The 14650-nt window shown below is 41.7% G+C and overlaps 1 protein-coding gene across 1 annotated transcript in view; it reads right to left on the bottom strand.

Annotated features, from left to right (window-relative positions):
• The window catches only part of TBC1D15 (TBC1 domain family member 15), a 36465-nt gene extending 26977 nt beyond the window's left edge, over positions 1–9488 (bottom strand). The window contains exons 1-4 of the mRNA XM_082073903.1: positions 9409–9488; positions 1967–2065; positions 1639–1713; positions 766–904 (exon numbers count right to left, since the gene is read on the bottom strand). Of these exons, the coding sequence (XP_081930029.1) occupies positions 766–904; positions 1639–1713; positions 1967–2065; positions 9409–9432 (337 nt within the window). The 5' untranslated portion in view covers positions 9433–9488. The remainder of the gene's footprint in view (positions 1–765; positions 905–1638; positions 1714–1966; positions 2066–9408) is intronic.
• Between the last annotated feature and the right edge of the window lie 5162 nt (positions 9489–14650).

Genomic DNA, 14650 nt, shown 5'->3' on the forward strand with positions numbered 1-14650 from the left:
CAGGGACTGTGCGTTGTCCAAAAACATTCATAACCTTAAGTCCAAACCCTGCACTCATACACGATATAGACAACATTTAAAACCATGACTGATTTGGTGAAACAAGTACAATGGTCCTCAGTTACAGCCTGAGAAATAATACACAGAAAACAAGAATTATAAAGAAAAATACTATGGGAGAATTGGAGAAAAGAGATTACTTGAGAATCACTGTCCTTTTTCCCCCCACTTTTTCTTTTTTTTAAACAACATATCTACTGAGAGACTGTACCAAAAATGACATAGCTAGAAAAGTATTTTGCCAAAGTAAAACAGACCATAGAAAAAAGAGCTATGTTACACATAACTGTACATTTCATCTCCCCCTGCTGTTGCAGTATGGAAAAGCATTTCAGTAGTAAACCACTTATTTTTTCATTTTCTTTCTAACATGACACCTAGTTCAAATTCCATTTGCTTGAAAGAATGCAAGAGCCCAATGCAGATTAAACTGCTGCATCATCTATGATCATCACAGCAAGGAGTTAGACAACATTTATTTTCAATACAATTCTCTAGCAATTTAAAGAAAAATAGATTGGAGGCAGAGAGCTACTCCATTGTTAATTTTTTTTTGACAGAGATTCACCTCTTACCACAAACGACTCCCAGCTTTTAAATTCCTAATAAATTCGATTTCACCGTATATAACAGGCAATTCTTCAGTTACAAGTTACCATAACAAAAACAAAACAAGAAAAACCCACCACACTTATTTTTAAGTACCTCCATTTGAATGAGGTTTCTTTTTAAAAGAGACTGTGGTGACCATGTCCCATTCTGCTTCATAACTGCTTGGACGGTCTGCTCCTCGGGAACATTTTTCTTTAGGGGTTTGAGTCCACTCCACAACAGAACTAGAATCCTGAGGGGGGAAAAAAAAAGTTACTATAAAAAAAACACAAGGCATGAAAATTGATCTAGTTTCTCAGATTCAACAAGAAGAATAAGTATCTTCATTTTCACAGATCAAAAGAATCTGTAGGATTAAAATCCTAAGAACCATGGTACAGTTCAACTTGGAGTTATGACTGAGACTAAGAAAAGAGGTTTCACTTAATAACTTTAACACGGTACTAAAAGATCCTAGCCTCTTTTGCAGATTCTATCAACATAATAAACTTTTTATTTCAATGTAAAAATGAAATCCTTCTTCTTTACTCACATCCTCTTAATACTGCTTAAATACCATATATCACTGGATCTTGGAACCTCCACAGAGTTCTATTTTTATTTTGCATTAGAACAGTACCTCTCTGTTTTGAGTCTAATTATAGAGAGTGAATCACCAGACTACAACATAGTATATGCAAGGGGACCAATGACTGTGATAAACTCATTTGGTCTTCACTGTTCATACAGATAGTCCCCTTCTATTTTATATATGAACTAAGTAAAAACTAAATACAGACACCTACACATGTATCCCAATAATGTGAACTGGGCTGCAGTCCACAAATATGATTCCTACATGTAGCTATTAATACCCATGACAATCACATAAATAGATTTTGCTTCCAATTATGAGATCATCTACACATAACTTAAAAAATAAAATCTCCGGAGAAACAGCATGAAGAACACTGATAACTAACATACCTTTCCAGCACAGAGGATATTAGACGTATCCAAAGTATCATCCAGCGGTCTCCAGTCTACTATTACTTCATTTTCCTACAACACAAAGAATCATAACAAAATTCAGTACTACACAACAAAGTACATACTCCTATTTAATAATGCTATAATTATGGTACAACTTACATATATATATATATATATAAAAATGATGCAGACTACATCGAACATTATGTGATGTTTGTTCATTTATGAAATCCTATCCTTAAAGACATATAAGATTAGCCAAACACATTACACACTTCACCAAAAAAAACCCAAAGTTTCCATAACTGCATTATGCAAGTACCTTTTCTATGACACGTAGTATTCCCGATATTAAGCTGTCCTGGTCATCATTTTTTCCACAGGATGAATGAATAAAAACTCCTTCTTGCTCGTATAGAACCTGTAACAATGCAGGTAATGAAATAAACACAATTTTACAATTGTTTCTCTCTGCTTGTGGTACTCATTATCATTTTGACTCGTCTGTATAAGCTGAAGTGAACACTTCTACCTTCTTAGGGGTGAAACAATAGAAAATTAAACTTCTTAAATTTACTCTAAGCAATACTGCAACTATTATTCCTTTGCAAGTAAATAACTAAAAATGCATTCAATACCTAGTATTTTTAAATCAGCAGCAGGGGTTCATACGGAAATACTACACAGCTTTTAAGAGATTAAAAGTCTTTATTACACAGTCTGCCTTTCCCTCCCACTTACCATTTAAGCACATTGAAATTATAACCTTAATTTATGTTACAAATGGACAGTCTAGTGTACAAAATATGAACTTCACAGAAAAAAAAAAAAAATTGCAGCCTTAGATTAAATAATGGTCCAAACCTACACTCAGGGTTAATGGCAAAAGTTCCACTTCAGAGGTAGAATATGTGACAGTCAGATGAGAGAGGCTTGTACACACTGCCACAGCTGTCATGCAATTGAAAAATTCTGCCTTGTTCTTCATAACTTCCAGCTCCCTGCCCCGTCCTTCAACAAGCAAGAAAATGCTCAGAAGTCTGGAGAGTAGCTCTGCACAGTCAACTGACTGGTCATGGAAACAGAACCCCAAGGAAGAAAAGCAGCCTATGTTGCTTAGATGCTTGAGGCCAAAAAAGCTGTCCAGCCATGAAAGGCCTAACTACAGTTTTAAATAATGGTAGTTCTATTTTCTTTTATACCTATATCTGCTGAACTCTCCACTGAGGCACATGTTCAGGTTTAAACATTATTATGCACATGAAAACCAGACCCTGATGGTCCCATAACGAAAACACAAAGGAAAAAAAGAATAGAAAAGTGTGCCAAAGGCACACACCAACATAACCAAAGCAAATGAAGATGTAATGTGACAGGAGGTAAACAACTTTGAAAATTACTTAATTTCAAACAAATTTTCATTCTGCCTTGTAGATGTACATATATGAGAATTACTCAAAGGTTTTCAGATGACTTACTAGCTTAAAGCTAGTTCTATGCAAATCAGTTTCCAGATTTATCCATCTACAGTATCCTTAAGTTTCTCAAATGCTTCAAATCACAAGCATGACTACCTAAGGAAACTTATCACTGTAAAAGCACTCAGTTGACAATTTTTTTTCTATAAAGAAATGATGGAGAAAGTAGGGGAAAAAAATATGTTTGTATGATTTAAGTATTAATGTTTAGTCATTTCAAAATTTCAAGTTTGAAATAACATGTACCTGAGAGGCTTATGCTCATAGGTCTTTCCTGCTTGTCAAGCAAGTCCATGCTTGTAGTCTGCAAGCATGACTTACACCACATTTCTTTTTCCAGTTGTATAGAATGAAAACTAGATCTGTTGCCTAGTTGATTCAGAATCCTGCCAAAAGCTAAAAATTGATGCAAAAGTTTCTAAATGACCTGTTGGGGTTGTTTTTCCATAGGCACTACAGAAGTCAAAGGCAAATTCACAATTCATTCTCATCAGTCATTAAAAACACTGTGCTGCACAGAGACCGCAGCTATTCCATCTCATATACTCACAGAGGGTCTGTAAAAACAGGGAACCACTATTTAAAAAAAAAAAAAAAAAAAAAAAGAAAAATAAGAAGAAAAAAGAGAGCAGGATGTAGGCTCCATTTACATGTCATGGCATATTCTAGTTAGGATTCTGGAAAATTGTTCAAGTATTTATATTCCATGTTCCACAGAAAATAATGTCCTGAAGTCCCACTGTTGTCCCACTAACATTTTCTGATAAATAAACGGTATCACTCTTAATACTATAAGGACACAGTATGAACAATTCATATCTCCAGTTTATTATCCTGCTTATAATGAGCAGTTGACAGGTAATATTTGTACATTTTTATTGCCAAGGACACATATGAGTAGAAGGCCATCAGCATACCACATCAACAATCACAATTTATTGTCCTGTGCTACCAGCTCGTGAAAGATGACAACACTGCACCCAAAGACAATGAGGAACAGGCAACAAAACGGTCAGCTAGGACCCGGCACTATCGCGGAATGAGGTGGTCCTGCACTCCTCGCCCACATATTTTCCACCCCGCCTGTGCTGGGCAATTAAGTACTAGCTGATGTCATATGCACTGATCATTCATACCTTATACTCTTGCTCTTATCTCTGTCACACACTAACCACCTGCCAAACACAGGCTATGTAAGAGAATGGAGAAGCACTGCAACTCTCTCAGCTAGTTAGCTAGCCCCATCTTTTAGACACTTCATACTCTCTCTCTGTGTTCTTACCCAACTCGCTCTCCTGCCAGAGAGCACAGCTTGCAGCCAGCATCATCTGCCAAGATACCATCCAGCTTCTCATGACAGACGCAGCACTTACACAGTGAATTAGCCACTGCTCTGGGGTCATTAAGTAATTATGGCACTGTGCAAAGCCTGATTTTAACAACTTTTCAATAGCAGTTACTTAATTTTTGCCTCATATTAGAAAATGAGGTAAAAGACCTCACTGTGGATTCATCGGCATGCTCAAAAGAAAGGGACCAAGTAAGAAAGCTGGAATACTCCACGGATTACAAATTAAGGAGAACTGGGTCTGTCTGTAAACATTAACAACAGGTAGAGCAGCTGTACAGCATCTTGTTTTCAGATCCTCACAGAAGGTAAGCAGAACAAAAGCAGAACAGTCAGGAAACAACTATAGACCAACAAAATAAATTCCATTTAGGTAATGGTTGTTCTGAGAGACCTTACATGCTCAACAGAAAGTATCGTAGTTTAGAGCTGTGCTTTAAATTAGAAGAAATATAACTCAATTTAAAAAATCTGCATGATGCTGCTTTAATTTCTACCTTACTCTTTTGAATAGCTGAGGTTTCTCCAGAGCTTATTCACACATCCACTGCTAAACTGTCACTGGGCACATCAAAATACCTGTTACATCAGTAGTCTGTGTTCAATGACCAGGTACCACCATATCTGAGTGCTCTGCAAAGCAGAGCACTAAAACGAAAAAGCAGCTAAAACGACTTGACTAATGTGATCTTCTGCTCCACAGACAATATCCTACAACTCATGGCATCTGAATTTTAGTAAAAATATAAAGGCATACCCTTATATAAGTTTTATTTGCTGAACCTATGGCTCAACCTTTTTCTTAAAACAGTGCAATTTCATGCCCTGCTAGTCTTAAAAGAGTAAAAGTCTCACAAACATGAAGTTTCAAAGCAGGATGCCAGCAAGGGAGATCCCATATTGTTCATGTTGTGACAAGAATGAGAATGCTTGCAACATCAAAAACCACATATCATAAGAAATGTTTCCTGCTTGAAAGCAGTAAGGTTTTCAAGTTCTACCTTAGGTCTACTGAAGATTTCTTGAACCACAAAGTACTTCTGCTACTTACGCAAGAACAGTGTGTTATCAGTGAAAATACAAGTCTATTGAGGGTACTGAGAGTAAGAGTTTGAGGTGGTAACACAGTTTCTACTGTGAACACCTCTGCAAGAGAAATCCTTAATGTATAGAGAACAGAAAAAATATACAGAAATTTCAGAATTATCAGTGAACTGCTTTACATTCGAGCACAATGAAACCTCAACTAAGTTCAAAAGAGGCAAAGGTAGGTAAAGGCTTCTGTTCACAAAGAAAACCTATAAAGTACAATATGTTCACAAAAAATTATGATTCTGTATATAGTAAATTATAAAGGCTGAAAAAGTTATAATGAAGACTCTAAATCAAGTGCTTAATAAAATGGCATAACAATGCATAGTATCGGAGTCTCTGTTCCCACCTAATTTAACTAGTAGAAAGTGCAGCAGGACACTGCCTGCACCACAGAATACATACACATCTGAAAAATCCTCTATATCTGTGCCAACAAACTACCTGAAAGATGCAAAGCTAATTTTAACAGACCATGTTTTAAATTTCTTCTCTTGCTGGCTACTAAATAACAGCAAACACACACCCCACCCCACAACACTACAGCATTTACAACATTGTTTAGCAGTAGCTACTGTGCTACTCAAATGCTTCTAGTTGCTGAACTGGCCAAACATCTGGGCTTAGAACTGAAGCTCAGACATTTGGACAGCTAAAGCTCTGAAGCTTTAACTTCAAGAGCAAGGGCACAAGCAAGTGAAAAATAACTTCTCTGACAGCGCATGTGCCAATTGGTAATTTGAGAAAGATCTAACAGCCCATGTGCTCGCGACATTCTGAACTCCAAGAGCATAAACCAAAAATTGTTACTGTCTTTAGATCAGCTGTAATAATAACCTGTGCAACAACGAACTAAAATTGAAGTTGAGCTTCTCCCCATACACAACTTTTTACTTCATTTTCTAACACAGTTTTCTGTTATAAGGGTGAGTTCAGAAGTGGTTCTCCGAAATAAGGAAAGCAAACTACTACTTGCCAAGCAACAAAAAGTGAGAAAACATACCTGCTTTCACGCACAAAGTCAATCGCACTGAAAACAAAAGACCTTACTGCCAAGTTACTCGTGGAAAAAACTGGCAACTCTGAGGAAGGGCAAAAAACTGAAGCTCACACTGTTCTAGTAGAGATGGTCATTAATAAAGAATGAGTCATGACTCCAGAACTCAACAGCATTAACTTAAGTTTTCCAGAACTAAGTTAACCATACAGAGAAAAACATTGAGTAAAACCTTCTGAGACATGAAACAGCAGGGAAAGAAAAAAAAAAGGGACAAAAAACCAAGCAAAGTACTACATACAGTTACATGAGGTAACCAAATTCATAATTTATATCCTATTCATGTCTTGGGCATACACCAAAGACAATATGAAATAGTGGAGTTGTGAATCCACTGATATTAATGATGTCTGGGAAATTTTTAAAAAGTGTGATAGAGAAGGGGAAGGCAAACAGGGTAAAATATAACAGAAACCACAACCTTATATGGTTTGCTGAAACAAGATTAAATGAAAGCTGAAATAATGCAGGCTACCCCATCTGCTTAATAGATTACTATGTGCATTCTGTGGGAATTATTTGGTGTAGTATTTTGCAGAAAACAACATGCACATTTAAATACATTACTTTTATGTGATAAGATCTGCCAAATGAGCCTGAAGCCCTTTACAAACTAATGCCTACTACTCCTTCAGAAATCTACCAACTCAAACACTTCATTACAACACTGCACAGGCAGAAGGAAAAGTGTAATTAATTTAAGACACTCATAGCTTGGAAACACACCAAAGTGCAAAATGCTTTAAGTGAGAATGTTGGGTCTGTACCAACTTACACTGTGGTTATTCCACCTGAAGTTTCAGCAGCTTGTGAGCCTGTCTAAAATCTTGCTGCCACCCAAAGGAACAACTTGTGACCCAATGTGCTCTCTGGACCAACAGAAAACCAACTCAACCAAAAATAAGCACACACAGGTTTATGTATTACTTCAGCTTGCTAAATCAAATCACTGAGAGATCATATGAGTACAGTATCCAAGCAAGCAGAAGTGCAACACACAGGTGGTGAGATCTAGAGGAGGATGGGATGGAACTGCTCCTACCCAGAGCACTGAAACTTCAAAACAGCCCAGCCACTTTGTGAAGTCTGAGAAAACACAACTGTCATCTTTTCTCTGTATCAAAAGAGGCACAGCAAAGAATGTTACTGAATTAGAAGCTGTATTAACAAGTTGCATTAGTATTGCGGACATGGAATAACTGAAACAGAGATCTGCAATGTCTTAAAGATCTAGTGTCAGGCAAACAGGCTTCTTTTTAAAGGAAAAACAAATACATAGCAAATTTACAAACAACAAATCTACAACAGCTTTAACTTCTCATATAAACTTTGATAATACAGCTGCTTTCAGGAAAAACTTGCCAAAGAAGATCCTGATAAACACCTGTGTGGGAAAAAAAAAAAAGGCACAAAATGAAAATATTTACCATCATCCAATGAACTGCTATACTGAGCTTAAGATGGACAAAACCAGAAGAGTAACTTTTCTCTGTATACATAAAAACTGGATGTACATAGCTAGAAACAGCTGGGAGGGCAGCATGCTTACCTTCACATTTATAGCACCTAACAACAATAAAGAACTTCAGTTTTAAGTTGTAATAACTCCAGCTGAACAAACTGCCTGTTCCACCAGTTCTGGTTGAAATGGATATAGTCAACTGACACAAGCAAGATCTCTACTGAATTTTCCTGCTAGCTAAATACACTCCTCGGCACCCTCTAAGAAGCACAGACATGGCTAATTGCATATGTTTGCTTACGCATAAATCAGCATGAGTTGAAATAATCATTTGCTGCCATATGCTGGAAAAGTGAAATCAAAGACTACCACACTCTAACCCTGGCCACATACAGTCAAGCACTGAGATGTTAAATTCTAAAGGATCCGTGTGCTCGGGAGCTCAGCATAGCAAAGTAACACTTTTAGAGGACAGAGTGACAGAACAGGAATGGTTCTACAGTAAAATCATATGGACACAATTCAGATCTGTTGGTGGGGGTAGAGAGAGGCAAAGACTTCTCTTCTGTGACCTCAAACCAGGACATTTGAATTCTCATAGAGCTCTTCTATTTCATTCAATTACACTCGGCAAGGATAGGTGGCATGTAAAAATCTTTACATTACCAAATTATCCGACTGACAGGGCTTTATACACACCCCGGGGCAGGTACTCGCACGCTACCAGCACCCAGGCCGGGAGAAATCTCACTGACGTCTCCGGGCACTTCAGGGACACGCGGCCACGTAGACGGGACGAGTCTCGTTCCTCCAGCTCACGCTCCGAGCCTGCTCTGCGGAAACCAACCCCCGGGCCCGGGGCTGTCTGCCTCCGGCAAAGAGCGGCCTCCTCGTACACCGCGGCCGGCTTTCCGCGCAGCCCGGAGGTGAGCAGGGGCGGCGCGGGAGGCGGCCGGGCCGGGCGGGAGGCGCTGCGCTGTGGCCGCCGCACCCGCCCCGGGCAGGGCCCGCGTTCCAGCTGCCGGCCGCGACCCCCTCCCGGGCACGGCGGCGCAGAGGGCCCGCGGCCTCCTGCCAGCGCCAGGCCCGCCCGAGGACAGCGCGGCCCCTACCCGGAGAGGTGGGCCCGGGTCCCGCGGCCCTATGAGGAGACCCCACACCCGCACACCGCAGGGAGAAAAAGTCCCCGCACGGCCACGTAAGGGCCCGCCGGCCTCTTCCCGCGGCTCCCACCGACCCCAGCGCCGGACACATCGGGGCCCCCGAGGGGAGAGGCCGGCAGCCACCGCCGCCCGCGCAGGACCCGGGCCCAACCCGCCCCCGTTACCTTGCCGCTCGGAGGCGCCGCCATGTTGGCTACGAGTGTTTATGATGACGTTGCGCTCTTCACGTGCTTCCCCCGCCGCCCCACAACAACCCCCGTCAGCCCCTCCGCGACAGCGTGGGCGGCGCAAGCGCACTCGGGCAGAGACGCCCCCGCCGCGCGGGCCAGGGAAAGGCGCGACGGCGCCGCGCGGAACGGCCGGGCCCAGCTGGGAGGCGGGGCTGCGGCAACGGAGGCGGGGCCAGGCGGGGAGCCCACCCCACGCCGCGCGGGGGCGCCCGAGGGCGGTGGCGGCCGTGGTTCGTCACGGGGCGCCGGGAAAGAGGAGGAAATGGCGATTTATTACTTAAACAGAAAAAAATACTGTGTCCACTTCTGGGCTCCTCAGTTCAAGAAGGACAGGGAACTGCTGGAGAGAGTCCAGCGCAGAGCCACAGATTTGATGAAGGGAGTGGAGCACCTCCCTTATGAGGAAAGGCTGAGGGAGCTGGGTCTATTTAGCTTGGAGGAGACTGAGGGGTGAGCTCATTAATGTTTACAAATATATAAAGGGTGAGTGTTATGAGGATGGAGCCAGGCTCTTCTCAGTGACAACCAATGACAGGACAAGGGGTAATGGGTACAAACTGGAACACAAGAGGTTCCACTTAAATATGAGAAGAGACTTCTTCTCAGTAAGGGTGACAGAACACTGGAACAGGCTGCCCAGGGAGGTTGTGGAGTCCCCTTCTCTGGAGACATTCAAAACCCGTGTGGACACATTCCTGTGTAACCTTATCTAGGTGTTACTGCTCCGGCAGGGGGGTTGAACTGGATGATCTTTCGAGGTCCCTTCCAATCCCTGACATTCTGTGATTCTGTGTGAAATAGGTTTCACTTAACGCCTGCAACATTTGACCCTGCTGAGATAATTTTTAAGACACTTGTTATAGTCCAACACCTTATCATAAAATATATCCTCAAATATTGTTTAGGTCAAACAGATGAATGAGATGCTCACAGGGAAGTGATTTGCTGTGCTGAAGGAGCAAAACTAATTAAGTCTTCTTTGTCAGAAAATGTCATCATAATTTGTTTCTGACTTCTCAAATTGGGCTGGATCAAAGCAGCGTGGCCAGCAGGTCAAGGGAGGTGATTCTGCCCCTCTACTCCACTCTGGTGAGACTCCACCTGGAGTCCTGCATCCAGCTCTGGAGCCCTCAGCACAGGAAAGACATGGACCTGTTGGAGAGGGGCCAGAGGAGGCCACAGAAATGATAAGAGGGCTTGAACAGCTCTGCCGTGAGGACAGGCTGAGAGAGTTGGGGTTGTTCAGCCTGGAGAAGAGAAGGCTCTGGGGAGGCCTTATTGTGGCCTTACAGGGCCTATGAGGAAGATGAGGTTGTACTTTTTAGCAGGGCCTGTTGCAAGAGAACAAGGGGTAATGGTTTTAAACCAAAATGGAGAAGATTCAGGCCAGACATGAGGAAGAAATCTTTTACACTGAGGGTGGTGAAACACTGGCACAGGTTGCCCAGAGAGGTGGGAGATGCCCCATCCCTGGAAACATTCAAGGCTGGGCTAGACAGGGCTCTGAGCAACCTGATCTAGTTGAAGATGTCCCTGCTCATTGCAGTGGGGTTGGACTAGATGAGCTTTGAAGGTCCCTTCCAACCCAAACTATTCTATGATTCTATAAAATTAAATACTTATTTGGCTAGATTAACACCCATACTGTACTTTTTACCATGGAAAAACACATTTGCGAGTCTCAAAACAAATACTAATTTGCCTAAAAATTGTGAGAGCCTGCTGTGACTCTGTATATGCATGTGCATAAAGATGAGAAAATAGAACTGTAGTCAAAAGACAAGTCCGTGGCAGCAATATCTGGGTCTGGAAATCTGTATGGGCATAGCAAAAATGGATGTCATAGCTATGGTGGTCCCTTTCTCTGAATTTAGTAAGAGTACAACTGAGTGTTAAGGTGAATACAAGGAAGAAGGCTGCACATTAAAAATGCATCACCATAAATTAATTGCTTTGAGAGCTGAAATTGTCATTTGCCTTCTTCCACATCTGCATTGGTTTCATCTCGCTTGGTCTCACATGTGTTCATGTTCATCCTTTCCCTTTCTTATCACTTTCCTTTATTTCTTTCTCTTTTCAATGTAATCATACATTAGATACACACCCATGTGTAATCCCATTCCTCTCTCAATTTCCTTTTTGCCTCTCAGCTCCCCGAAGTCTGCAATGAACACTGGAGACTTCCTTCGCTTGGCTCCATTGCATACTCTTATCCTGGTGCTTGGCTGAAACTGCTTTGTCAAGGTTTATTTCAAAGTTCCTTTCCTAGGAGAAGCTCAAAATTAAGATTCCCTTTATTAAGCTTTATCGCAATCTACAATGGACTGCTTGAAGTCTGCTCTCTTCACCAGCGTGACTGCCCATCTTCTAGTTCTGTTTCTTGGACTTGATCATTAGCATATTCAATGAAAGACTCCCTCTCTTTGTACGTAGTTGTGTCAATAAATATTTATCTCATGACTCACTGTTTTATTTCTACTGCAGCCATTAATCCTGATCCAAATTAAAATCTTATCTTCTGCAGACACCTAACAGTCAAGATGGTTTCACCGTCCTCCAGACTCCTCTTGGCACCCATCACTCTCTCTTCAATATCAATACCCATCTGTCTCCAAGGCCTGACAGCTTGATTGATGCCTTAGTCTTAGATATCTCTCTGGATTCTCTTTTTCATGTAGCTAGTTCTCTTCCAGACAACAGCTCCAAAGCATAGCTTTTCCTGTCTATCCACACAGCTAAACATTTTTTTCTTGTAACATTCTGTTTCCCGACAGTGACCAACATCATTCTGATCTGTTTGGACTCCTGCAGAGTGCTTTTGCAAAGGTCATTCATCTAGCCGATATAACTTCAATCCTCTCATCTAGCTCCTCCTGTCTGTCTGGCAACTCACCCTTCTGTGGGATCCAACATAAAACGTTTCCCACTCACTGCCAAAGGGCCAGCTTCCACATCAGGTCAACTCAGCACTAGACTCTGCCTATTATTTGTAAAATTTTCAAGCAAGAAGTTGTGTGGAAGGCTTTTTCCTCAAGCTGACCTTCCTGCAGGTCAAAAAACTCCCTTGGAAGAGCACCAAGCTGTCTCATTATTTTTCTTTAAACTTTGTCCTCCCTTTTGCTGGAAGATGTACCCCAAAAACCATTATCAAATAGATGGTTGATGAACTAAAACCACCTGTGATGGTGCTGACCACCACGTTGTCTTATTGTTTCTTTGTCTGTTCTATCTGCTTCCATTTGCTGTTTCTTACCAATTCTTTGATTGTTCAGTGAGACTGAATATTTTTCGCATGATCATAAAATAATGTAGGTTGGAAGGAATTTTTTTATGTCAGCTATTCGAAGAAGGACTAATTTAGTAGTTGGGTCAGATTGCTCAGGGTCACTTTTCCTCTGTGACAGAGTGTATGACCTCTTGGCAGACAGAGGAACACAACTGCAGAGGCACCCTGCAGTCAGCTGAGAAGCATGATTCTCAGCTGGAGGATCAAAAGAGGGACCAAAACTAAGGCACAGGGGTTAGAGATACGCTCATTATGACAAGCTTACACAAATCCTGCTCCAAGCCAGACAAGTGTTCTCCATTTTCTCCACTGAGGATGGTTGAAAAATCTTAGAATCATACAATGTCCTGAGCTGGAAGGGATAGTTTTCACGCAACAGCCAGGGTTCTTTTTATTTCCCAGAGAAGTCTTTAAAGCCAAGCTTGAGACACTTCTCAGGCTTGGCATTGAGACTTTCTTTTGATGGAAATGGATTCAGTGAAGCTCCTTTCTTCTTCCACCAGACAAAGGAAAGGAGTTTCTGCTCTAAGTTTCTTTGGTGAATGATCAACAGGTCCCACAGGACTCTTCCTGGGTCTCCCGTCCTATCACGCTGCACTCAGCATCCCAGTCACCACTTGCCTCGCTGTCAAGAAGTAGGAGCATTTCATAGACCTCAGTCCCACAGACCAATTTACTCTATGAGATACATAACCACCTTCTAGGTAATTGCCTAATCTACCAGATACCTGTCTTGGACCCTTCTCCCTTGTTCTTTTGCAAACTGTCATTGCATAGCCATGATGGAGATGCAAGATGGAGAGGAAAATGACTCTTTGCTATGAGGTTGCAATGTCACAGGGTCACTGAAAGGTCAAGGTTGGCAGAGATCTGTAGAGATCATTTAAGTCCAACCCTCTTTCCCAGAGCAGATTGCAGATCAGATTGTAGAGCAGAGCAGATTGCTCAGGGCTTGGTCCAGTTGGGTTTTGAGTATCTCCAAGGATAGAGACATCACAATATCCTCAGTCAAACTGTTCCAGTGTTTGGCCACCCTTGGAGTGAAAAGGATTTTTCTTATGCTTGAATGGAATTTCTTGTATTTCAGTTTGTGTCCATTTTATCTTGTCCTTTCACTGGTGTCACCATTTACTGCAGGGCGACAAACTGTGGCAGATGCTTTCTGTTAGCCCCCCACCCTCCCCACTAAGGAAAGGGAATAGGAGGAAAAGGGAGAGAGATTTGCAAGATGGAAAAAGTTAAAAATGCTTTACTAATGCTACTAATAAAATAGAGAAAATAATACAAAATATACAAAACCAATCTTGAATTTCCCAGGGTAGAGCAGCACTGCCCAGTTGCTCTAGTGGCTGCAGGGCAGGCACCCAGAAGTCCTGGAACAGGCACCCAGAAGCAAACCGGAACTGGATTCAGGGATGTACAACCTGGAACCAGGCCTTGGATGGCAGGCACAACAGGCAGGGTCCTCCCCAGATGCTGGCCATGGTCAAAGAGAGTGAAATCCTCATGATCTCCCACTTTTATAGGGTGTATAACGTGGATGGGATGGGATACTTGGTCAGTTTTAGTCACCTGTTCTGTTTGCCCCTCTGTGGAAATACATCCCCTCACTTATGGGATGTGCAAAATTCATCAGTAACCTTGGCTGCCATAGCAATAAGTCTAAACCTGGGTCTCTTCTGCATACCATTGCTACCATTAGCAACTCCTGTCTGAAAAAACATGCAGCCAAATTCAGAAAAGTGCAGTTACTTAGAAGAACTTAACTGAAAGGAAAATTCACTAAAAGATAAACTGGTCTTGTTTTTAACAAAACCAGGACAACTGAACACCACCAAGAGTCCATCTCTGCCTTGTTTACTCCTTTTCATCATGTATTTTTAAACATTT

Source organism: Streptopelia decaocto (assembly GCF_964273445.1).
Source record: "Streptopelia decaocto genome assembly, chromosome: 1".
In the NCBI taxonomy this organism is placed as follows: Eukaryota; Metazoa; Chordata; class Aves; order Columbiformes; family Columbidae; genus Streptopelia; species Streptopelia decaocto.